The sequence below is a fragment of the Bombina bombina genome, chromosome 6 (genome assembly GCF_027579735.1).
Source record: "Bombina bombina isolate aBomBom1 chromosome 6, aBomBom1.pri, whole genome shotgun sequence".
NCBI lineage: Eukaryota > Metazoa > Chordata > Amphibia > Anura > Bombinatoridae > Bombina > Bombina bombina.
Window position 1 is genome coordinate 886,704,222 of NC_069504.1, and position 27,157 is coordinate 886,731,378.

The 27,157-nt window shown below is 36.1% G+C and overlaps 1 protein-coding gene across 1 annotated transcript in view; it reads left to right on the plus strand.

Moving 5' to 3' along the window:
• Window positions 1–2,835: 2,835 nt before the first annotated feature.
• LOC128663862 (phospholipid scramblase 1) overlaps window positions 2,836–27,157 on the plus strand; it is a 50,092-nt gene continuing 25,770 nt past the window's right edge. Inside the window, exons 1-5 of the mRNA XM_053718409.1 lie at window positions 2,836–2,945; window positions 3,597–3,643; window positions 6,106–6,359; window positions 6,457–6,499; window positions 21,305–21,525. Coding sequence (XP_053574384.1) covers window positions 3,616–3,643; window positions 6,106–6,359; window positions 6,457–6,499; window positions 21,305–21,525 — 546 coding nt within the window. The 5' untranslated portion in view covers window positions 2,836–2,945; window positions 3,597–3,615. The remainder of the gene's footprint in view (window positions 2,946–3,596; window positions 3,644–6,105; window positions 6,360–6,456; window positions 6,500–21,304; window positions 21,526–27,157) is intronic.

Below are 27,157 nucleotides of genomic sequence, written 5' to 3' on the forward strand. Positions count from 1 at the left end.
TGTGAGCTGACATTGACTTTGGAACACACCCTAGGCATGATCTGCTACTGACTGGAGGGTGGCTGAAACAAATGATTTTTGTATGTAACTTTGAAATAGAGATTTATTTATTTTTTTTCTTGTGGCAGCCTTGTTTATAACTCCCTCTCATCTGTTTAGTTTCTATGTCATACCCAGCCATGGTCTCTAAGTGTTTATATGGCTACACCTACTATTTCATTTTAAATTACTACACTATAATTGTTAAATTATACTGCCTTGTATTTCCATATGAGATGTTATTGCCTACTTCCCTGAGCGGCTACTTAGCTTAGAAATGGAGATTCTTTCCCTGTGATAGCCTGGTTTATAACTTCCTATTAACTGCTTAATTTCTATATCATATGATGTTTTGGTCTCTAACTTCTAAATGCAGCTACGCCTATTATTTACTATTTCTCACTTAATATTAAATTGTTATACAGCCACAGTTCAGGCAGAGTTATACCTATAAGTTTCTTTTGATAAAAATTATCCTACCTTGTATTTCTATATGAGCTGTTATTCCCTATATATAAAAGAGGCTCTCATGTAGAGATCCAAAAGCGGTCTCTCTCCTAGATATAGCCCCCTGTTTAAGATTCAGCATCTATTCAAAGGGTCCAAGAGTGGCCCCTTCTATCAGTTTGGAGGCATGTAGCATATTAGGCATCACCTTGGTATAAGACATTTTCACATTAACCTCTTAGAAGTATTTTATGTTATTGCACTGAATTTTATGACATTGTGTTTTGTCCCTTTTTATTTCATGTATGCCTTTTTCAGATCCTCAATAAAAAAAAAAAAAAAAAAAAAAAAAAAGAGTTCAAGATGTGCTTAGTGCCAAGGTCACACTAAATACTGACTTTTGCCTGAAGAAGCCATTTTGTCCTGAAAGTTGTGTTTTTTTATATTTTGTGTACATATTTCCTGTATTTTCTGTTTGTATCTTAAAGTGACACTAAACCCAGATTTTTTTTCTTTAATGATTCAGATAGAGCATGCAATTTTAAGCAACTTTATCATTTACTCCTATTATCGTTTTTTATTTGTTCTCTTATCTTTATTTAAAATGCAGGAATGTAAAGCTTAAGAACCGACCCATTTTTGATTGAGAACCTGGGTTATGCTTGCTTATTGGTTATATCTAGCCACCAATACACAAGCGCTATCCAGGATGCTGAACCTAAAATGGGCTGGCTACTAAGCTTTAAATTCCTGCTTTTTAAATATAGATAGCAAGAGAACAAATAAAAATTGATAATAGGATTAAATTAGAAAGTTGTTTAAAATTGCATGCTCTATATGAATCATTTTAAAAAAAATTGGGTTTAGTATCCCTTTAATAAAGAGACCGAAAAATAAACATGCATGGTCATTAAAACTTTGCTAAAACAACAAATCTAATGGTACACAGAACATGAAAGAAACAGATGATGGTGCCAAGTGTTTAAGATCATTGACACAGTGCACCTTCCCTACTTCAGCAGAGGCTCTCACCACTTATTGTGAGAGTTAGAACTCCCAGTAATTTAAAGTATCTTAAATTATTAAACAGAAGGGAAAGCGGCTAAGTAATACAAATCAAATCACCATCCAAATTGTTTTTTTGTGAAAACATATTTAATCTGTAAAACTATAACAATAAATAATGTTGTTATTTATGCTCTTAAAAAAGGGTCTAAGTGACTATAATATACAAATCCATGAAAAAATTTCAATTAATCCAAATGTATTATTTTTTGTAAATATGTAAGTGCAAATATATATATATATATATATATATATATATATATATGATGAGATATTTGGTCACTGTAACTGCTTGAATTGTTGGCACACGCTGGCAGTGTATCTATGTCTGTGCCAGTTTGAAACAGCATAGATAAGTCTATGAGTGACACTGAAAGACAAAGCTATGGTGCTTTTTAAAAGTGGGTTTGTACATTTTTGTGTCACCCTTTAAAGGTCTGAGTAACACTTTCAATAAGTGGTTGTGTGACACAATCTGGCAGCATAAGACTGAATACTAATTTCTCAAAGTATTTATGATACTTTCTATAAATCTAAACTGGATTTCACTCTTTTTGATAGTGTCAACCTAGTAGCATAGTTAGATAATATGTTTGTGACACTGTTCAGTTCCTTTACTGACATAGTAGTATTGTGTCAGCCAGTGCAGAGACAGTGACAATTTCTGTCTGTGTGTGACAACATTCTAACATCATAGGTCTCTGAACTAGTAGTAGCCACTTAATATTATTTAGCACTTTATAATAATAAAATCTGTAACTGTGAAAAGTTTCTGTGCTATATTATAGTAGTGTTTAGTGTAACACTTCAAGAGAGTGTTTATGGATGACAATTTCTGATAGAGCTGTGATTGTAAATGAAAGTTCCTACTAAAACACGGAACGGGACTTGCCAGTGGGTGAATGAGTAGCAGACCTTGCTTGAAAATAACACTTCCTGAGAGACTACACTTTGTGGTTATGGTGAAACAGTTCATGGTTTCAGACTTGTTCAAATATAAAAGTGCAAGAACCAGATTTACCCCACAGACAGCCATTCTAAAACTAGAGTGCCAGCTCAGAGTCAACACCTGTGACCTGGCCTCACTCTTTAAATAGCTATCTTTTTCTCGTGCTCCGTCTCTCCCACTCCCCTCCTCCTCCGTGATGTTCTCCAGCTTTTCTTCTTTTCTTTCTCTCCCTCCCCTATCTCGTTCTCTCCCACAGAGGCACCCCAGCTCTCCTCCCCTCTCTTCCTGCCCTCTCTCATTGGGCAGAGCTTGACTCATCCCTCCCCCTTACAAGGAAAAAAATAGCCTGAGAAAGAGAGAACGAGAAAGAGCAGCAAAGTGAGAAGCTGCCAGAGGGGGAGGGTGCCGGTAATCCCCCATTAGCTGCACTCGGGGGGGTAACAAGGTAGGAGACTGTCCTAATACAGCAAGACCTGCTGTGGGGCACACTTTCTGTACAATGGATGAAGCTTCTTCTTGTCTCCTCTATAATTATATTTCTGTTACAGCCTCTTCGTATATATTTATTTTTTTCTGCCTATACGAGGCTTCTTTTTTCTGCACTTACTTTTCTGACTTCCTCAGCCTGGTTCTTTGTTTTGCTTTCTCTCCTCCCACTCACTCTTCCAGTGTCTGTGATGAATCAGACCTCGAATTCTTCAGCTGTTTTCAAACAATTGGTTTTATGTATAGTACAGAACACAGTCTCAACCGCACCCAACCCAGCCCAATTTACCCATGAAACCCAATGTTTCCATCCAAGATCCTATAACCATGTAGTTTTAATCAGACTGAAGTAATGTAACTTGAAGTATTATAATTTGCTGATCCATCAAACCTCATTTGTGCACTGCAACTTCACCCACACACAGTATCACTTACCAACCCATCCACACTACAACCTACCCAGCATCCCAACTAAATATCTTCTAATTGTGCTTACTTTAGTTTAAGCCATTTTACCAAAACTGCATTATTCTCCTAAACTTTTCAGTTTTCTATCTTTCTCAGCATCATTCTATGAATCTCTTTAATTTAATCACTGTGTACTTTACAGGAAAACTGATGTGTGAGGAATGGACAAATTGAATATGGCGTCTCCAGGTAATTACAGTTTAGTAAATCGCACTCTGTGGTCTGCTGGTAGGAGGGGGTTAATATGGCAACATATTGCATAGTATTTGTATGACCGGATAAAAATAAAATTAAAAAAATCTGTTACTTTAACCACTTAGTGACCACATCACTTTTCCATTTTCTGACTGTTTGGGACCAAGGCTATTTTTACATTTCTGCTGTGTTTGTGTTTAACTGTAATTTTCCTCTTACTCATTTACTGTACCCATACATATTATATACCATTTTTCTCGCCATTGAATGGACTTTCTAAAGATAACATTATTTTCATCATATCTTATAATTTACTATAATTTTTTTTTTTATAAAATATGATGAAAAAAACACACTTTTCTAACTTTGACCCCCAAAATCTGTTACACATCTACAACCACTAAAAAACACCCATGCTAAATAGTTTCTAAATTTTGTCCTGAGTTTAGAAATACCCAATGTTTACATGTTCTTTGCTTTGTTGCAAGTTATAGGGCCATAAATATAAGTAGCACTTTGCTATTTCAAAACCACTTTTTTTCAAAATTAGCGCTAGTTACATTGGAACACTAATATCTTTCAGGAATCCCTGAATATCCCTTGACATGTGTGTGTGTATATATGTATATATATATATATATATATATATATATATATATTTTTAGCAGACAACCCAAAGTATTGATCTAGGCCCATTTTGATATATTTCATGCCACCATTTCACCGTCAGATGTGATCAAATAAAAAAAAAATCGTTAACTTATTCACTAACTTTGGGTTTCTCACTGAAATTATTTACAAACAGCTTGTGCAATTATAGTACAAATGGTTGTAAATGCTTCTCTGGGATTCCCTTTGTTCAGAAATAGCAGACATATATGGATTTGGCGTTGCTTTTTGGTAATTAGAAGGCCGCTAAATGCCGCTGCGCACCACACTTGTGATATGCCCAGCAGTGACGGGGTTAATTAGGTAGCTTGTAGGGAGCATGTAGGGTTAATTTTAGCTTTAGTGTAGAGATCAGCCTCCCTCCTGACACATCCCACCCCATGATCCCTCTCAAACAGATCTCATCCCTCCCCCACCCCACAATTGTCCCCGCCATCTTAAAGGATTACTTTCTGTTATAATTTTTAAGCTAAACAACTAACATATTAAAGTTAATAAACATTAATTAAAACCTACTGACCTATATTTTCTCCAAAACGAAGTTTTCATAACGTTCTAAAAGTTATATCTTTTATTCGCCGGTGTCACGTTATCCTGCCCACTATTTTCAGCACTGCGTGTTCAAAATACTTGAACCAATAACTTTGTGTTTAAAGCGCCATTTTGAAACCTAGGTATTGTAAACGGATTGGTACAGAGCAAAGGATACCCATGGAGTGGGTTTGGAAAACAATTAAATTTGCAGACAAGATTTCTGATATACGGTAGAGATGTGTTAATGAAATGCTATTGATAAAAAGCGTATTTGGGGTAGTTAGTAACAGGCATAAAAAATATTTACTTACAGTGGCCCTTTAAGTACTGGCAGAAAGTCTGCCTGTACTAAAATAGTCTTTTTTTTTTTTTCATTAAAAAAAGGTATTTTAGTGATGCCTCAATATTGAGGCATCACTGCAATACCTTAGAAGCTGCTGGCAAACCCCAGAGCTTCAAACCCCAGAGGACGTGCCAGGCACGTCCTTGGTCGTTAAGTGACCTCCAATGGAGGCAAAGGGACACCAAACCCAACTTTTTTTTCTTTAATGATTCAGATAGAGCATGTTATTTTAAGCAACTTTCAAATTTGCGCCTATTAATTTTTCTTCGTTCTCTTGCTATCTTTATTTAAAAAGTAGGCCCTTTTTTAGTTCAGAACCTGGGTTATGCTTGCTTAATTGGTTTGCTAAATGTAGCTACCAATAAGCAAGCACTATCCAGGGTGTTGAATCTAAAATGGGCTGGTTCCTAAACTTTAAATTCCTGCTTTTTAAATAAAGATAGCAAGAGAACAAAGAAAAATTGATGACAGGAGTAAATTAGAAAGTTGCTTAAAATTGCATGCTCTGTCTGAATCATGAAAGAAAAAAAAAATGGGGTTAGTGTCCCTTCAAGAGGATGGGACTGTGCATGTTTCTGGCAGAAATAAATATTGTAATTTAATAATAAAATATTAGTTACTATGTGTTAACTCCTGCTTTCCTAATCCAGACACAATTAGTGATTAGGGACTATATGCACATGCTGCTTTTGATTGGCTCCCCAACCAGACCCCACTCAGGAGCAGTAATGTATTGTGACTCCCAAGTGGAACTTTTTATCTCCTTTGCAGAGGTTAAACATATACATTAGTTAATATGCTATGACACATTCCTTTATTACTGTATTACAATGTCCCTTTACAAGATGCAAAGCTTGCAAGGATTTGTTAGGCAAATCTTCTAATGTCCTGTTTCTCTATTTTCCACCAGGTTATCCTTCTCCTGCTGCTGGTTACCAAAGCCCACCATACCCTTCTCCTCCTTATCCCGGTCCCTCTGCACCACCCGCTCCACCTGCACCCTCCCCTGGATTCCATGATTACCCAGGACCTGGCTGCAGCATCCCTCCGCAGCACCTCCGTCACCCCTCATTACATCCCCAACCTGACCCTCCCCCTGGAGGAGCACCTTACCTACCAGTAAGCACTGGGAACACCCCCAGTGCACTGGAATATCTTAGCCAGGTATTCCATTTTTTTTTTTTTTTTTTAACATTATATGTCATGTAAGTTTGCATTTTTCTTAACCTATTATTTAGTGTCTCTTTCTTTTCATTTGCAGTTAGATCAAATTTTAATTCATCAGAAAACAGAACTACTGGAAGGTAAATTTTGGTATATATATAATTATATAACTATCCTTTGAGTGAAGGAGTATACATTTTATTATTTGTATTAGATTATACTTTGAATTGTTTTTGTTTTTTTATAATTCTTTATTTAGATCCAAAAATGTGAGCATGGTACCAAAAAGAAAATATAACAGAAATAAGCCGCCACGCAGGGCTAGGTGAAAACGAATAATTACATAACATGAAAACCCATACCTACTTCACATTAATTGATTCGCTTATCTCTGTTTTCTTATTCACACAGGGTCGGCTCCAGAACGAATGAAATGGGGGGGGCATTTTTTTTTCACGAGGGGGCACGCATTTAAAAAGCATGTATGAGAGTCAAAATAAGAGCAGACCTACTGTGGCAGTCCAGGGGTTACATTTATCAGATCTCTGGCTGTGCAGGAGTTAGATTTGTTTATATTTCTGGAAGTGCAGCGGTTACATGTGTCATATCTCAAGGAGTATAGGGGTTACATTTACAAGATGTCTGGCAGTGCTGCAGCAGTTACATTTACCAGATTTATGGCAGTGCAGGGGTTACATTTGTCATATCTCAGGAATGTCTCCCACATATGACACAGCCAGTGGACACCTATACACACACATTTATTTATATATATATATATATATATATATATATATATATATATATATATATATATATATATAACAACCTTGGGGACAAATAGGAGATGTTTTGAAACATGTAAATAATAAACATAAGGCTATTTCACTCATTGTCCCACAGCTACATTTGAAGTGTGTGTATTTGAGCACCTATAATATGACACACATTTTACACTGATCACTGCAGATAAAGCAGGCACAATGCACACTTGTTTTGTGTAACCTGCAGTAGGGAAACCAAGGAATTCCCAATTTGCTTCTTTATCTGTGGCTGCCAGGATATAAAGCACAATAGGGAAGGGATACTACTCTCACACACACATTGGTTATACGGCTGTGTTTTCACAAAATTACTTCTGCCTTCCCTCTCACTGACTATTAGCTTCTCCCAGCATTTCCTGCAGAGGTCTGATGATGTCATCATCTCACTTCAGCTCTGTAGTAAGTGGGCTAGCAGGAGGAGGGGCATTGCAAGCCCTAGGTTAACTGTGAGGGCACCAGCAGGGAAATGCAACTTTATTTGTTATCTGGTTGTAAATAGAGGAGAGTAAAGAGATTAGCTGGGCCCTCCAGTGGCGGATCTCCAGGGTCCAGTGGCTGCAAATGGTTGATGCGACATTTGGGACCCTGGATGTTCCGTCACTTTTAAAATATAAAAAAAAATCACTTCTTTTGCCCTGGGGGGCACAGCATTCCATTTGGGGGGCATTGCCCCCCCTTAGAGCCGACCCTGTATTCACACATTGTTGGAATTTTACGTTTTATGATAAAATAATACACATAAAAATAACACATATATTCGTGCAATACTACAATCAGGTGACTATTTCTTCATTGCGCCCATCAAAACTTCTGAATCTCTAAAAGGATACATTTAAACGTATTTGTTTTTATTTAGAAAATGACTGAATGAATTTCTTCCACTTACCAAGGAAGCTTTTTATTTGTGGTTCTAATTTAATGCCAGTATCGAATTGTCCTTTTAATTTTATTAATAATTTCTAATAATTTGGGACTCTTTTTGGACTTCCAATGCTTCAAAATTAGAGACCTCCCTATCAATAATACCGTGTTCACAAATTTAACATTTACCTGTATTCTAGGCTCTTCATACATTTTTTAACCAAAAATTAAGCTTAAACCAGAATTTTTGAATTTTCGGGCAGCTCCATAAACAATGCGCTGTGTCAGCTACCGGTAGTCTACATTTAAAGCATTTATTGTTTATTTTATCCCATTTTGCTTTCAGGGCTGGGGTGATGTACACCCTATTTACCATTTTGGTACGGGATTCTCTCTAAGCGATTGATAGTGTTGCCTTATCTATTAGAACAAAGTTGTTTGTTTTTTTTGTATTCTCTCTACTGGACTGGTTGCTGCCAGCTTGCTGCTATTTTTCCTATCTTTACTGCCCTTTGAAAAATTATTATATTTTTTTTTTTTTTTAAATATAAAACCGAAATGGAGGGATTTCCTTGTTTATAGATATTTAACACTGATTTCAATCCATCCCAAGTGCTGTCTTCTGAGTATTCTTTAATTATTTTATTTAAAAAAAAATGTTGTACTTGCAAATAGGCCAAACATTTCTTCTTTGGGAGCCCAAACTCACTTTTTAATTCTTGAAAAGATTAACAGCACCTAGCCTCCTTGTCTTTCAATTGTTCTACATACACAAGTCCCTTCAATTTCCAACTCTGGAATATTTTCGAGTCTGTTGCAGGTTCAAAGTTGGGATTACCGCCTATTGTCAAATATTTTGACCACCTAGGATTAATTGTAGTATTTTCACCAATTTATGCCAGGCGAAGATCAAATATTTAATGGTGCTTAGCTTTTTAACTTTTTTTTTTTTTTTTTTTGGAAGTTCTCTTTGTAATGCAATAGAGCCTTGAGAGAGTATGGGTTAACTATCGGTTCTTCTAATCCTGTTATTGCGTAATAATCTGCCTCTGTTAGCCATTCCAATGCAAATTTTCCCATGCATACTAAGTTATTTAATTCCACATCTGGAAAGGCCATACCTCCTTTTCTAAACAGTCATATTTTGTAGTGCGAAAGCGTTGCGTTTTTTACCCCACAAAAATCTCAAACAATTTTGTTTTATTGGATTTTAGATCCTTGCGTTTAATAAAAAATAGGCAAATTTTGCAATAAATTCAGAAGCTTTGGAAATATTACCATTTTAATTAGATTAATTTTGCCTCTCAAGGATCAAGGAAATTTGGCACAATTTGCAAGATCTTAATTTTTGCCAATATTTGAGGGTAATTTAGTGCATACCATTTGTCTGGATCTCTAGCCAACTTAATACCTAAATATTTAAGATCTTCTTCTTTGAATGGACAATTCATATAACTATCTTTGTTTATGTATCCAGAAAATCTCTGATTTGTTGATATTCACTTTATAGCCTGAAAACATACTAAACTTTTCCAGGGCCTGAATTAATATAGGAATATTTCTTAGTGTCCCTTATGAAGACTAATAAATAATTTGCATATAATAGCAGGGTAATTTTTGTTATACCTAACCGTACACCCTCGATTTATTTTCTCAAATAAATAGCCAATGGTTCGATGGCCAAATTAAACAGGTAAGGGTAGAGCTTACACCCTTGCCTGGTTCCTTTCTGGAGAAAAAAAGTTAGGAGTAATGCAGCCATTAATTGATGTTAGCCTGTGTTTTTTTTTTTTTGTAGATCAACTGCACCATTCTGAGGAAAGAACCTGTAATCCCAAATTTTTCTATTGTCCTAAATAAGTGGTCCCAAGTAATCCTATCAAATGCTTTTTCTGCATCTATTGACGTAATAGCCATATCTGCCTTAGTTTTACTGCTTTCCCTTTTGGCTTGATACCAGTAGTAATCATTTGTCAGTTGTAGTTTCCTCAGGTTGGCCATTGAGTTTCTATTTGGCATAAAACCCACTTGGTCTTTGTGGATTAACGGGCCCCTCATAAATACTTTGTAGTTGTCATTTAACAACGAAATAGGTCTGTATGAGCTTAATTCTTCTGGGTCCTTATCTTTTTTTTAATGTTTAAGAAATTGTTGATGTCGTAAAAAATCTAGACTGTAGGTTGCCTTTAACATATAACGTGTTAAAGTCCTTCTAATGTTGAGGTTATTTCTTCTAATAATTTATAAAGTTCTATTGGGATCTGATCGGGGACCAGGCATTTTATTAAGTGCTGTTGCTTTTGTTGCTTTCTTTATCTCTTCCGGTGTTATAGGACTGTTTATTCCTTCCAGGCTTTCTTTATCTATCTTAGGTAACCTTATCTTTTCCCAAAAATGCTTTGTGTTTTTTTTCCCCTCCTCCTGGCTAATACTCCCCTCTGTATATATTCTTTGAAAATATTCAAATATATGACTTACTTATTTCATTAGTATTTGACAATCTCTCATTTCCTACTTTAATTGATTCTATACATTGTCTTTTCTTCTTAAAGCGACACTGAATCCAAATTTTTTCTTTTGTGATTCAGATAGAGCATGCATTTTTTTTTTATTTTTTTTTTTTATTATTTCTTTATTGAAATTTTTTAGAGAATACATATCACAAAATATGTTATACACAAGAAGAATGCAAAGTGAGATTGCACAACATCTGAAATAATAAAGAATATGACGACAGTTTTCGAATCAAAAGCGTGCAATTTTGACTAACTTCAAAGTGAAACAAAAATCTTTTACTTTACCACAACACATTGAGATTCCTGAAGTTACTATAAAGCTACTACTTCACATAGTTTGTGTATTCTGAGATGTTAGTGACCACATTAGTCAGACATAGAAATAACAAATAACCGTAAACAATCTTAACCTAAAACCTAAACAATTTACTGCAGAGCATAGATATCTATATTCCTTACTGTTCTAGTGATAAAGGAAAAATGCTATTAAAATGTGTAAAGAAAAAGTCTGTCCTAATCATGGAGCATCAAAAGGAAACATTTAAATACTAATACCCTTGAATGAAACCAACGCAAGAGGCCATCGCATTGAAATTGGAGATTAATGGAGATTGTTGCGCTCCCCATCTAGTGTTAAACTCACTTGCTAGAACTGACATAGGATTCCCAGTAAAAAAACATATAATTAAATACTGAAATTTTGTTTGTTTTAAAATAGTGATATCTTTCTATCATTAAGGCTTTTTTCACCTTCTCCCTCCATTCAACTAGTGTAGGGATCTTATCAGATCTCCACGCACCCGCTATAAGCTGTTTAGCTGAGTTGAGCATAATATGCCCGACATTCCTTCTTATACTACAATTGATATCCTTAAGCATGTTAAATAGACAAACATGTGGGGAGAGCACAACATTGCATGACAAGGCAATTTTTATCTCGTCCAATATCTCTTTCCAAAAAGTGTTTATCTTTGTACAAGACCACCACACATGACCCATAGTACCCACTTCCCTCATGCATCTCCAACATTTTTCATTGGCCGCTGGGAAGAGATGTTTCATTCTGCTTGGTGTTAGGTACCATCGGAACAGTATTTTATAATTAGTTTCTAATGCATGTGTTGTATGTGCCGAGTGGGCTATGCTACTAAAAATGTTTTCCCATACCTTTTGGATCTTGAGGTCCAAGCAGATCCTTTTCCCAACCTTTCACGTAATTATGTGGGTCAGGTGCGGTAGCTGAGAGTAACAGTTTATATGTAATGGAGATGATCCCCTTATGCGGTGATCTAGACATGCACAATTGTTCAAATGGTGTTACGGGCCTTGTCAACAATATCCTATTTCTGTGTGTCATAATGTAGTGTCTCGTTTGGTGGTAGCGCATCCACTTGTCAAAAAACCCCTTTCCCACTTCCTTTAAATCAGTGTGAGGCAACATCTTCCCAGAATTGATTAACAGAACGACAGGGATGTGTCCAATTAAACTATTGTCTTCTCCTAAGGTATACCCCTGACCCTCTAAAAACTCTGGATTGTTTAACAACAGTGTCAGTGGGGAGTGGGCACTAGAAATACCCTTGTATCTATCTCGGATATATTTCCAATCCGAGATGGTAGCTGTTACTGTGGAGGTGAAGTTATTCTGAGTGTTGGAAAGTGAATTGGGTAGCCAACATAGGCCACCTAGTTGTGGTACCCCTGAGATGTCCTGTTCTAACTGTATCCAGTGTTTTGGGTTATCATTATTATTTCTACTCCATTCTATAATTCTTTGAAGAGATATGGCTTGTTTATATATTAGTAAATTAGGAACACCTAACCCACCCCTGTCTTTGTGGGCATACATTGAGGCCTTATTAACCCTTGATGGTCTCCCCCTCCATATGAAACAACGGAACATTTTTTGCAGTTTTTGTATGTATTTAAGAGTGTTTGGGAGGGGCAGCGTTTGTAGTATATATAGAATTTTTGGTAATAGTACCATCTTGACCGTGTTAATTCTCCCTATCCAAGAAATGTTCTTTGACATCCAGGACGAGGCCTGGTTAGAAATTACTTTCAATAACCTGGAGTAATTGATTGTGCGGATCGAATCTAGACTGTGTGCTAAGTATATTCCCAGGTATTTTATGGATTTCTGCTGTATCGCGAAAGGACAGTTGTTCCGAATATTAGTGGTGACATTGGAAGATAGGTGTATTGGTAGAAGTTCTGATTTGTTGAAATTTATCGAGAAGTTTGACACCTCTCCATATTCTTTTAATTCTTTTTGCACCGCGGAGAGAGACCCTAGAGGACTTGACAGCGACATCAGAACATCGTCTGCGAACATAGATAGTTTATATTCTTTATTGTCAATGTTTATACCTTTAATGTTTTCATTGGTTCTTATTTTACAAGCTAACATTTCTAATGATAGAATAAACAAGAGCGGGGATAAGGGACAGCCTTGTCGGGTGCCATTACGAATTTCAAATTGTTCTGAAAGGGTACCGTTTATTCTAATTTGGGCAGTAGGGAAGGAGTATAGGGCCATAATTTTATTTATAAATGTGGATGGAATGTTAAATTTAGTGAGCGTAGTCTCTAGAAAGGTCCAATCCAGTCTATCGAACGCTTTCTCAGCGTCCGTAGACAAAAGCACAGATGGTGTTTTATTTCTATTAATGTGTTCTATGATGTTTAAGAGTTTCACTGTATTGTCCCTCGCCTCTCTCCGCGGTACAAAACCCACCTGATTTGGTGTAATTAATAAAGGAAGGAGACTATTAAGCCTAGATGCAAGGACTTTGGCAAAAACTTTTAAATCTAAATTTAGAAGGGAGATGGGCCTATAGTTTGCAGGGGTATCAAGTTTCTTTCCTGGTTTAGGGAGAACCGTGATGACAGCTTGAAGTATTGATTCAGGTAGGGTATTACCTTTGTCAATCTGTCTGAACATGTTTAGTAAGTGTGGTATTAATATTTGGGAAAATAATTTGTAGTATGATCCGGAAAACCCGTCCGGACCTGGAGCCTTTCCAGGTTTTAGTGACTTTATTGCTTCATTGATTTCTTTTTGACTAATGGGTGCCTGTAGCATCTTGCTATCTGTCTCGGAGATTGAAGGGACATTGATCTTTTTAAGGTATTGTATGCATTTCTTTTTGTGATCTGATAGAGACCTTTTGGGGTATAGGTTATAAAGTGTGTGGTAATAATTTTTGAATGTGTCTGCAATCTGTTTGGTATCTTCTACTCTCCCCCCACTCGGGTTAGTGATGGAATGGATGTATGTTTTTGCTTGCTTATTTTTGAGCGATCTAGCTAGTTGTCACCCAGGTTTCCCAGCATCATAATAAAATTTTTGCTTAAGTTTAAGTGCCAGACTCTGTGCTTTAATGTGTAATTGAGACAACAATTTAGACCTATAAAATTTTAATTGGTGATAGATACTGTCATCTTGTGGATGGAGTTTGTGCAAGTGATCTAAGAGAGTGACTTCCCTGGCTATATGTAGATATTCTTCTCTTTGCCTTTTGATTTTATTAGCTCTAATTTTGATTAGTAAACCCCTAATATAACTCTTATGGGCCTCCCAAACTATAGATGGTGACATGTCTTCTTGGACATTTCTGTGAAAGAATTCATGTAGTTCGGTTTCCAGAGTTGCATATACCTCTGGGTCCAGAAGTAAAGATTTGTCTAATCTCCAATTAAACTCCCTAATAGGGGCTGAGGGCCAATCTATCGAACATCTGACCATGGAGTGATCGGACCAAACTGTATGAGATATGTCTATGGCAGTTGTGTAGGATAAAGTGAGATGATCTACTAGGATATAATCAATCCTTGAATATGATTTATTCGGATTGGAGAAAAAGGTATAATCTCTCCGATCCGGGTTGGAGACCCTCCACGGGTCATGTAGGCCGAATAACTTGACTAAATTCCACACAGATTTAAGCGTATTTTTTGCAATATGTATGTTGGGGTTGGAACTGTCCAGGGCAGGGTTTATAGGTAAATTAAAATCTCCTACAACTATCAGCTGGCCTTTTTGAATATCCTGAATCAGGGGAATTATTGATTTAAAGAATGCTGCTTGCTTGTGATTAGGGGCATATATATTTATCAGGGTGACTACTTTATTGTAGAGAACCCCACACACCGCTAGGAACCTACCATCTGTGTCCTTTTTCTGTTCTATTAATTGAAAAGGTATAGAACTGCGAATGAGTATGCTTACTCCATTAATCTTTTTTTTTTGTTGTGGGAGCTATGATAATGTTGAGTGAATGTATTGTGTAGATATTTAGGTATGGAACCTCTCTTAAAATGGGTCTCTTGTAGACCAACTATTTCCCCACCTTTTTGTGCTATATCCCTTAAAGCAAGTGCTCTCTTGTTGGGGGCATTGAAACCTTTGACATTCTGTGTAATAATTTGAATACATTTGTCTGTCATTGCATTACCTTATTCACTCCTACTCTGATCTTCTGAGTCCCGCAGTTTCTATGTATGATATCATGACTCTGCAATACAAAACCTGAGTAAAATCTAACAAAATGAACCGAAACAACATGAACAACATAACCAAATTTTTCTCTAAATAAACAATAGAGGGAAATGGCTTTGAGATCCCAATTGGAACTCATTCAGCCCGTAAAGTACAGATATTATTATTGAATTTCACATAACCCAACAAATTAATCTCATTTTTCATTTAAATTTTTAAATTTATAAATTTTTAAGGCAAACTCCTAGTTTCAAACTAAATAGTCAGGTGGTGACTCACTAGTCCTGATGACTAGGCTATTTTATTCACTCTGAGACTCCAAACTGACATGTGACATCTCTCACAAGGATTATTTTCAACCCGCTAGAGTCTTAGAATCTGAGGACAGGGGATTCTTTGCCCTTTTGCTTCTAACCGTCTGCCACTCCTTACGTTGAGGCAAAGAAGAAGATTGCGAGGCAGTTGTTACAGTATCTTCCTGACCATTGTCCAAGACTATGTGGGGCAAAGGAATTTCCAGTTTCCTGCAGCAGTCTTCGATCTCTGTGATTGATGAACAGGTTGCTCTTCTGTTTCTCCATGTGACCATTAGTTGAAATGGGTGACCCCATCTATAATTGATATTCCTGGCTTGAAGGTGTTTTGTAAGAGGTGAAAGTTCTTTTCTCCTGGCAAGAGTTCTGGCCGAAAGATCAGAGAAAAATTGTAAGGTGGATCCATCTTTTTGTATTGGACGTTTATCTCTGGCAGATTTCATAATTTGTTCTTTTATTTGATAATTTGTGATTTTAACTATCACATCCCTAGGGGGTGCCGTGTCTGGGGGTTTTGGCCTTAAGGCTCGGTGTGCCCTATCGATTTCCACAGCAGAATTGTCTGTCGGGTCTCGAAGCTGTGAAAATAGAGATTGTAGATATTCCTGTAAAATTGAAGTGTCAACGGCCTCTGGGATGCCTCGTATCCTAATGTTGTGTCTTCTGGACCTATTTTCTAAGTCCTCTAATTTATCCTCCAGTTGCCGAATCGTTTGATCTTGAAGTTCCATCTGGTCATTCACCTTTGAGATACACACATCATGTACTTGGATATTTTCTTCTAAGGAATTCACTCTATTCCCAATTTCCGTAATATCTCTCTTCAATTCAGATATTTCATCCTTAATGCACTGCTTTACTTGTGTAATGAGTGAAGAAAAATCCTGCTTTGAGGGAATAGAAGATATCACTGATTGTGGGATAGAGACCATATTATCTTCTTCGTCAGATCCAGACTCAGAGGAGCTGGATGGGTGTGAATGTTGAGGGCTTTGTGTGGCAGTGGGTATTTCTTTTGGTGTCGCTAGAGCTGTTGACTTAAAGTATTTGTTCATTGATGGATTTCCTTTAGAGCCATTTTTGCTTTGCTTTTTTGCGGATTCTTCTTAGGAGACGTTTTATAAGCAAATAGCTGAGCTACACTTTATGTCTTCTCTAGTTGTAAAATTATGCCGTTAGGGAACACCTGGGTAGAGTCACTATATATTAACTACTCAAGATTGTAACACCCCTAAATATTACTATATTAACCTGCCAGTATATTGGAGCTTCCACTTTCAGCAGGCTGAGATAAATGTCACCCCAATGGCTTTTATTTATTAGACAAAAACAGCTTGTAAGGAGCAAACCTTGGCTACTGAAATGATCCTTAGCTGTGATTATATTAAAATCCTCTGCATAAACATTCCCATCAAAATGGGCGCTGAAGTGAGAATCTCTTTTTCTGCTTGAACAGATGACAGGAGTGATGGTTTAACCAGAAGCACTTTCAACTTTCATTTTATGTCATTTATAGCATACCCCAGTGTTAATCAAGTTGAATATGCTCTTGTATATAATATGCCATAAAGCGTTGCCATTTTCAGGGTGATGTGAGCTGCAAAATATTAAAACCTGTTTAAATATATTTAGCACATGGCTGTAAGCCTAGATATATTTATAATATATTGATCCCTTGCTTGAATTTATAAATATTTGTAGAGCTTGTATTCTCCTGAAACAGCTTGTCATGGGCGATATTATTCAGCTCCTGTTAACTTGGAGCACTAGAAAAGAGAGTGCGTATGTTGCCTTAAAATGGCGGCTGCAGCAAACAAGAGGGGATCTTCTGGCTATGCTAAAAGCCGAGTGCCATGCAGTAAGTACACATCTTACCCCAAACTTGCTGTCCGCTTGTAGTAGGTGTTGGCAGCAGATGTTTAATATGTTGAGACAGTTCACACTCCGGACCGCAACCTCCAACTATGCACCGGAGCTTGGGATGACCGGTATATACCCGGTTCAGAGTAGATCACGCTGTGCAGCCATATGTCCCCTTCAGGCACAACTCCGGGTCTTTAGTGATTGTCCCCAAAGAGAAATTGACAGGTCTTATGTAGCTCTGGATGTACTTAACGGGCCGAAGCACCGGAGCTCACCTAAGGTGCGGCCATCTCGCTTCAGTGCCGGCTCCGCCCCTTTTTAGAGCATGCATTTTTATCCCCTTAAGTGCTAACGACGGCTCTGAGCCATCGCAGAGTTTCCCACTCTGATGCTAACTATGGCTCAGAGCCGTCGCCAGCACTCTCCCACCTTGAGGGAGATTTGGGGGCTCCTACCCCGGTGATTGGGCCTGTATAGTGACAGGCATCGCCGGGGCTTCACGTTTTGCGGGATCTGAAAGAAAAAGAAAATTATTTAAAAAAAAAAAAAAAAAAAACTCAAATCGGCTCAGCACCCAGGTGGGAAAGTGCTTAGCACTCAAAGGGTTAAGCAACTTTCTAATTTTACTCCTATTATCACATTTTGTTCATTCTCTTGGTATCTTTATTTGAAAAGCAACAATGTATGTTTAGATGCTGGCCCATTTTTAGTGAACAACCTGGGTTGTTCTTGCTGATTGGTGGATAAAATTACCCACCAATAAGCACCACGTAAGGAAAATTTCTCTCCCCTGTGCCATAAATTTTGCCTACAATTCCTTTGATGGATCACTTAAATATGCATTATAGCAGTTACTCACCTGGCCTGATAATTGTATATCCTTTCGTTGTTTCTCATTTTTTCCCAATCGGGTAAGCTTTATTTCCCTTCTAATAACGGCTTTAAATGTTTCCCAAAATATTTCACACTTATCTTTTATACTCTATTAAAAAAAACAGAACTCACTCCATTTCCGTTTCAACCACTCTTTAAATTGTACATTTGTACAAAGATAGGTGGGGAAAAAGAATTTTTGCAATATTTATTTTAGTCATTTTAATCTGTAAATTAAGTGAGATGATGGCATGGTCAGATATAATAATCTCTGTCTGTTAACATCTCTATTCCAAATAGGTCTAAAAAAGCATCAATTCTTGACATGGTTTTATGACTCTTTGGTATACATGAAAACATTCTTGCTTCTGGGTTCTGTAATCTCCAGATATCTTTTAAGTCTTAAGTTTCTACAAAAGCTCTTGAGTAATTTAGCTTCTTGTTTACTATTTTTATTTGTAGATGGTTTTAATCTGGTTGGATGCATTACCATGTTTAAGTCGCCTGCCAAAATAATATTCCCCGAGCTGAAATTCATTCGTTTAATTTGCATTTCGTTCCAAAAAGCTCTATCCAATTTATTAGGCCCATACATATTGCATAGTATCAGAGACCTTCCCTGAATTTTGATCTGTAAAATTATGAATCTTCTTCTATATCCAAATCCTTTGCCAAAATCTTATATTCTAACGCTTTATTTAACAGTATCGCAACTGGACATGGTGTTGCAATTACTTCCCTAACTCATCCCAATTGTAGCTTACTAATCTCCTTCTCTTTAAGGTGTGTCTCATGTAACATAGCTATATCCTTGGAGTGTTTTTTAAGTTGTTTTTGAATGGTTTCGGCTGACGGCTCCTCCAATTGACCTGGGCAAAGGGTCCTCTCGCAAAGCTGTTGGGACCGGACTTTTGCCAACAATGGGCTGTCAAGCCTCCCGCTGTCAGTTGCGGGTACCGGGCACTCAGGATGCCAAGGCCAGCTTGCTGAGTGTTCTCCTTGCGGTTTGCTTCAGGGAATAGTAGGACGCTGTTTCTCTGTACAGAGCTCTGCTGCATGCTACCACCGTATAGCTCCTCACCTCCCGGTCACCCACTTTGAATTGTTTATATGTTAAAAGGACACTTAAGTCAAAATACAATTTTCACGATACAGATAGAGCACCAATTTACTTCCATTCCAAATTTGTGCAGTTTTTTATGTACACTTTCTGAGGCACCAGCTACTAATGAACATGTGCAAAAGTTCTTTGCTTGACTGATGGCTGTCACAAGATAAAGAGGGCCGCCAAACTAAAGTACATTTTTAAAATTTGTCAGAAAAATCTACTCCATTTTTTTTAAAAATTCATTGTAAATGTTTTTGCATTGTATTTTTATTATGCGCTTGCTGAGTATGCAGTTTTAATGTTGTTAATGTTCCTTTAACTTGAAGGTTAATTTTATTGTATGGCCTGCTCTAATTTATTTGTTTGAAGCAAATGCTTGCTGCAGACTATTGTATGGCTGGCGACTGGCACATATTTGCACATGCCTCTTGTGATTGGCTTATCTTACCATTTCCAGCTCATGAGCAGCAGTGCATTACAGTAGGGCTGCAACTAACTATTTTCATAATCGATTTTTATCGGCCGATTATTTTTTTTTCCGATTAATCGGATAAAAAGATTATCAATAAGTTTTCTATGTTTTAAATAAAATCCACATAATGAGTGTTACAAATATAAACTTCAGACTAAAACTTTACATTAACACAACTGTTTTTTCAATTTTTAAGCAGCAGAGCACAGGTTTATAATTAAACAAAACAAAACCACAAACTGTTTGAAAAGAGGTAGAGCTAGAAAGAGTTAGACTATCACTGTTAATAACATTCTGTTATTCACTCTTTCAGATACTTTGCATTGAAATGCAAAAATCTCAACATGTCCACATGCTTCTGGCTAAGGCTGGTTCTCTGTTTGCAGCTATATTTCCTGCAGCAGAGAAAAGGCTGTTGAGGTGCATAAGTAGGGGTTTGCCAATTTCACCAAAGTGGGATATTTATCTTTGTTAGCTCTTCACCAATGCTACGTGTTTTCTACCTTGGCAAGGGGCCTCTAAATAAAGTAATCCTTGACTTCATTCTAACATAAAAAATATCTTGAATATCTATATGCAATGGTAAATAACCAGCTATAAGGTTAGGGGAAATATCTAGTCCGCTCTAAAAATAACGAATATATACTTATAAAGGTAGAAAAACAAACTAATCGATTATGAGATTTGTTGACAGCTATTTTCATAATTGATTATGAAGATTAGTTGTTGCAGCTCTACATTACAGCTATTACACACAGTATGCAATGTGCATTCATTTAATAAAATGCTCTAATAAAATTGAAGCATTTCATTAGTACAGTACAATGTGCCTTTAAAGCAGATCCTGACAGATTTTACCCCTTCTGCGCTGGGATATATAAGTACATATAACTGATCTTTACAAAAAGACTTGCATCCAAAACTGTAGTATGAGTGGGAGAGATGCAGCGTACAGCTCTACGTACAGACACACATGGGCCATACAGTGGTGTAATGTCTTCATGAAAAATGCACAAACAGGAAGTATGTAAATGATGTATGCACATAAATGTGCCATGATTCCCAAGTGCACGTGTCCTGTATTATAAAAACCTACTGTTAAAGGGATATGAAAACCAAAAATGTTTTGTGATTCAGACAGAGCAAACTATTTAAAAAAAAAAAAAAAGTTTTCAATTTATTTCTATTCTCAAATGTGCTTCTTTCTCATGGTATTCTTTGTTAAAGAGATATCTAGGTAGTTGTCTGGAGCACTACATTGCAGTAAATAGTTCTGCCATCTAGTGAACCAAGAAATGTGATATCAGTAAATTAGGTGGGTTTTATTTTTGTTGTTTTGTCTTTAAAATGACACGCTCTATCTGAATTACGAAAGAATATTTTGGGGGTTTATGTCCCTTTTTAATATATTGTAGATAAAAATGCAGGAGGTATGGGCATAAAATCTAGAGGGCTAGCCTGGTAATACATATATGGGAATTTACATTGCATTTTCTTTATTAAATTATTTTACTCTGTATTTATCATACTCCCCCCCCCCCCCCCCCTACTGTATGCTTTGGTTCTCTCTGAGTTTGTATATTAAACATTTTTATTTTTTTGCTGTTTCCTAGCTGTCACAGGTTTTGAGACATGCAATCAGTATGAGTTGCGGAACATTATGGGCCAGAGGATTTTTACTGTGCAAGAGAGAAGTTCTGTCTGTGCACGCTGCTGCTGCGGTTCCCTCCGCCCCCTCACACTCCAAGTCTGCGACTACTCTGGACGAGAGGTCATCCATTTTACTCGCCCACTGAAATGCAGCAGCTGCTGTTTCCCTTGCTGTCTACAGGAGGTGAGTCTCCTCTGGTATTCACGTAGCTCACACTAACATACCCGTCATTACACCTCCATCCAATCTGATCCCAAACACCCTGTGCAGCTCTCTGCTTACAAACACAGCTGCTGCATATTTATCCTGCATGGCAGTAACGTTTGTTGTTTGCTTACCGACCAGCTGTCAGGCATATTTTAACACCAGATCTCCTCCATTCTAGACACTTGCACACGTCTGCTGAACTTGTACATTGTTTTGTTACTGCTACTTTTTAAACACATAATCACTTAACCTCTCATTCATATTCTAATCTCACAATAGTGTTTGTTCTGACCCCCCCCCCCCAGCTGCTGACACACAAACACCCGTTAAAGAGACGGTAATCAACTTGTATTTACAAGACATTGCTGTAGAATAACTTATCCACCAACTCTTACTGCTATTACTTTTCCATAGCCAAACGCCACCCACCATTTGCCTTATCTGGAGGAGCCAATCCTGTCTTTAGTTTGCAGACAACAAGACAAGTCACTGTCATAATGTTAGTATAAAGTAAAATGGTTTGCAGTTATGTGATTTAAGTCAGGTAGGGTCAGATATGTAGTAGGCCATTAGCAGGGGACATTTTAAGTTCTGAGAATTAGAAATTGCTTGATTTACAAAGAAATTATATGAAAGGGGGCACAATAAATAACATTCATTACAAAGTTGTTTCATTATGTGTGTGTGTGTGTGTATATATATATATATATATATATATATATATATATATATATATATATATATATATATATATATATATATATATTTTTTTTTTTTTTTATTTTTTCAAGGTGTTTAATGTCCCTTTAACACTTTCAATCATTTTTCTTTCCCTTTTACCTACATGCCCACCCTGCATACATACGTTTTCTATTCTTAAAGAAACGCCACACCCTTAAAGAGACATTATACTTAAAAGGATAGGAATATCTGATTCAGAAAGAGCATGCAATTTAAGACACTTCAGTTCTATTTTCAAACTTTCTTTATTCTCTCTGTATCCTCTACTGGGAGCTTACTGGTGATTGGTGGCTACATACCTTTTTTCTGTTGTCGTTGGCGCACCTTAGCTATATACAAGTAATAGTGCAATAATAAAATACACTAACATATTAGAGCATTTTATTTTTGCACTTTATGACTCCTCTTTTTTTTTTTTTTTTTTTTTTAACATTAGAATGCTGCATTTAAATTTTCTTAACACTTTCAAAAGGGCTAAATACACAGGGGATAGTGTATATATAAAGTGGCAGTAAACACCTTGACATTGTAATATAAAATATTATTATTCATGTGTAGTAAAACAATTTTGCAATAAAATTGTGGGTTTTCCAGTTCTGAGAACTGGAAGTGCATATTGCAGACTTCACAAGACTCGGCTACGTATCTTTCCCCAGTTTGCTTTAGCAGAGTTTATCGGTCAACAAAAACTATAAAACAATGAATGTTTTAACTAACATAATTGTTTTCAATTAGCCAAACTTGTTATTGCTGTTGAAAAGGCTAATCACATAACAAGTTTGGCTAATTGAAAACAATTATGTTAGTTAAAACATTCATTGTTTTATAGTTTGTTGACCGATAAACTCTGCTAAAGCAAACTGGGGAAAGATACGTAGCCGAGTCTTGTGAAATCTTCAATATGCACTTCCAGTTCTCGGAACTGGAAAACCCACAATTTTATTGCAAAATTGTTTTACTACACATGAATATTTTATATTACAATGTCAAGGTGTTTACTGCCACTTTATATATACACTATCCCCTGTGTATTTAGCCCTTTTGAAAGTGTTAAAAGGAAATTTTAAATGCAGCATTCTAATGTAAAAAAAAAAAAATCCCCATAGACGTTAATGGTTTTTTTTTGTTTGTTTTTTTTAGAAAAAAAACATTCGATAAATGTTTCTAAAGGATTTTGATCATCTTCAAGGTTATTTGTTTTTAAACTGTTTACAGTTGACAGGTTTTATTTTAAAATAATATAATGTAAGTACTTCTGTAATAAGAGAAAACAAATCCCTTCCATGTGAGGACTAAGCCATAGGGCAATCGGTCACTGGGGGGCCCGCCGCAGCCCATCTGACACCTTCAATCAGTGCTGCTGCGCTACTTAAGGACCAGGCTTATATAATGCAGTAGAATTACATAATTAACAAGCGCATAATAAGACTGATTTAAAGGGACATTAAACCTTTTTTTTTTTTCCCCCATTATTTAGATAGATAATACAATTTAAAAAGGTTTCCAATTTGCTTCCATTATCAGATCCCTTCTTTGTTGAAGGGATACCTAGGTAGGTAGCGTGCACATGCCTGAAGCACTACATGACAGGAAATAGTGCTGCCATCTAGTGCTCCTGCGAATGTATAACATTATTGCAAAACTGCTGCCATATAGTGTTGTAGACACGTGCACACTCAGGAGCTTACATCCCTGTTTTTCAACAAGAAAACAAAGCAAATTTGATAACAGAAGTAAATTGGAAAGTTGTTTAAACTTGTATGTTCTATCTGAATCATGAAAGAGAAAATATTTGGGTTTTATGTCCCTTTAACACCTACTCTGATTTTTTTTTAAAAAAAGCAGATTTTTTATTTTTCTCCCATTTTTTTTACAGCCCAATGTATAATGTGACAGACATCAGCCAATCAGACTAGGATAAATATACCCTGTGAGCTTGTGCACATGCTCAGTACAATTTTGTTTCCTAGAAAGTGCTTATACAACTGCATGCTCTTTCTGAATCATAAGTTTATTTTAACGGGTATGTCTCTCTTTTTTAAGATTCATTCAGTGTATGTAATCCACAACACCAAAGCCTTAGTTACAGCTGATTTTTAAAGAGACAGTGAGCATGATTAAGGGAATGGATCCCAAAATGTCGCTGGTGTTAACTTTTGTACCTTTGCAAATATGCTTGAATAAAATCCTCTGAAAGATTGATGTGGATTGCATACATTGAAGATTGAGGGGTTTGCAGTCACCCCTGTTCCACAAGCAACAGATTATAGCAAGGTTCTGTACATAAGTTGTGTACTTACTTTTTAAGATTTATTTCCAATGCCCATAAAAGTTGCAGGCCATGAATCTTTAGCGCTCGTAGCTCGTCTCAGCCACGCTAACCCCTTCAATCAGCACTGTGCAGCGCTTCTTACGGTGCTTCTGCCCATATTATTTTAAAGAGTTAAAGCGAGGAGGAATGATTTAGAGGTCTTAGGCTGCCAGGTCCAGAATCACTCAGATCCAATCATCTGTCTGTCTCTTTAAAAAGCTGCTGTTACTGTAAAAAGAGAGTACGCTGTAGTCAGACAGACAAAGGAAGGGGTGAAGATATATATATATATATATATATATATATATATATATATATATATATATATATATATATATATATATATATATATATATATATATATATATATATTTTCCCGGGTGCTTCATGTGTTGCCTGACCCTGATTCTCTCAAATGTTTATTGATTAAACAAATGAGCCACTTGGAAACTTACTTTTGTTTCAGTTTTATTTTAATCTTTTATTTTTGTGAAAAAATTCTGTTTTAAATTTTCGAATTTTTCTGACCGTTGTCTTCCTTTGAGTTGGTAATATTGTGTCAACGTATATTGTACTGAGCACCAGAAGATCAAATAGATGAGAGCACCACTTACATTTTCTGTCACAACTACTCAATTCTGACATAGTGCAAAAGCAGCCACAGACAATACATAAACGGATGAGAGTGGCTGTGTGCCCATAAAACTTTATTTCTGGACACTGAAATCTGAATTTCATATAATATTTTCATGTGTCAAATTATTTTATTCTTTATTTTTTTTTCAAGTATTTTTAAAATGAAGTAAAGCATACGTGGACTACTCCTCATCCCAAATTGTTTTGTTTTTTTTCCTGAACTTGCCTTTGACAGAACTTTTTCTCGCGGTATATGTCTGGCTCTACTTAAAAAGGACAATCCAGCCCTGAATTACCAGGTCGATTCTTCTGAAAGGGACATGGCAACATCCAGATCAAAATTAATCATAGATAAAATTAAAAATATATTTGAGGTCCACAAAATGAATAAAAAATTAAATTGGATTAAAATCCACTTTATTAATATAAACTAATAGCCCCAATGGTATTTAAAGGGATATTCCGGTCAAAATATAAATACATATAGATAAATTACATATTTTAATAGAAACATATTTACAATATACTGTACATGTAATGGCAAAATGTTTCTATTAAGTTATCACTGTTTTAGTGTTAACATTTTTATCTGCACGTGAAGCATAGCTAGATATTCTCAGTGCACCAGCATTTTAAGAACTGCAGCTACTCAGAATGCCAGTGAGGCTTGTATTATGTCGGCTATTAACAACTTGAGATTACCAGATGATACAAGCACCTTGGGCTCTCTATGCATGTCCTGTGTTTAAAATGCTGCTGCACAGTGCATACTATAGTTTTTAATAGAAACATTTTTGTATGTATGTGTGTATATATATGTGTATATATATGTATATATATGTGTATATATGTGTGTGTATATATATATATATATATATGTGTATATAAGAAAAATTGATATCTTTTTATTTTAAAAAGCTGGAATATAAACTTAGGAGCCGGCCCATTTTTGTTTCAGCACCTGGGTAGCGCTTGTTGATTGGTGTCTAAATGTAGCCATCCAATCAACAAGTGCTACTCAGGTGCTGAATCAAAAATAGGCTGGCTCCTAAGCTTAAATTTCAAGCTTTTTAAAATAGATACCAACAGAACGAAAAAAATTGATACTAGGAGTAAATTAGAGCATGCAATTTTAAGCAACTTCTGAACAACTTCATGAGTTTAATTTTAACTTAATGATGTTTACCTAAGACATAAATAGACAAATGGTGCAGACTGCAGTAGTTGGGCACCACTTGCCGGACTTCACACATGCACAGTTAAAAACTGGCTCCCCAGAACAGAATATCACCTCCAAACAAAAGCCAAGTCATCAATTTTGTCTTATTTTAGGGGCAGTGTGTTAATGTAATTGTGTAGTTAACTCCTTAAAACACATAGCGAAAGTGTATTTATATTTTACAATAATCTTATAGGGACAGTCTAGTCAAAATTTAAACTTTCATTATTCAGATAGGACATGCAATTTTTTTTTTATTTGTTGTTTTTAAACAAAATATAGCAAGAAAAATAACACCAATCGATACTCATAAATATAATCAAATCAAAGAAACATTTTGGTACAAACAAAATATTTGTAGAACATAACACAATAGGACCGCATAGTTAGTTTAATCTCATAGTCTTAAATATAAATCATCTATATCTATGGGGTCCAAATAGCCATTAATCTATTATTAAAATAGAAAGAGAAAAAGAAATCCTATGAGAATGAATTCTATACATGGGTTAACAAATTAAGTTCAGAACTAAAATATTCCTTCTATATAAATTCATTGATATATTTTATATTGAACATATCGTGGGAGAAAAAATAAAAAATTTAATATATATTTTTAATATGCACCATCTAAATTCCAGCCCAACTTTGTGGGAATTGACCAGCTATTACGTTGCTTAAGACATATTCAGTATTCCTGA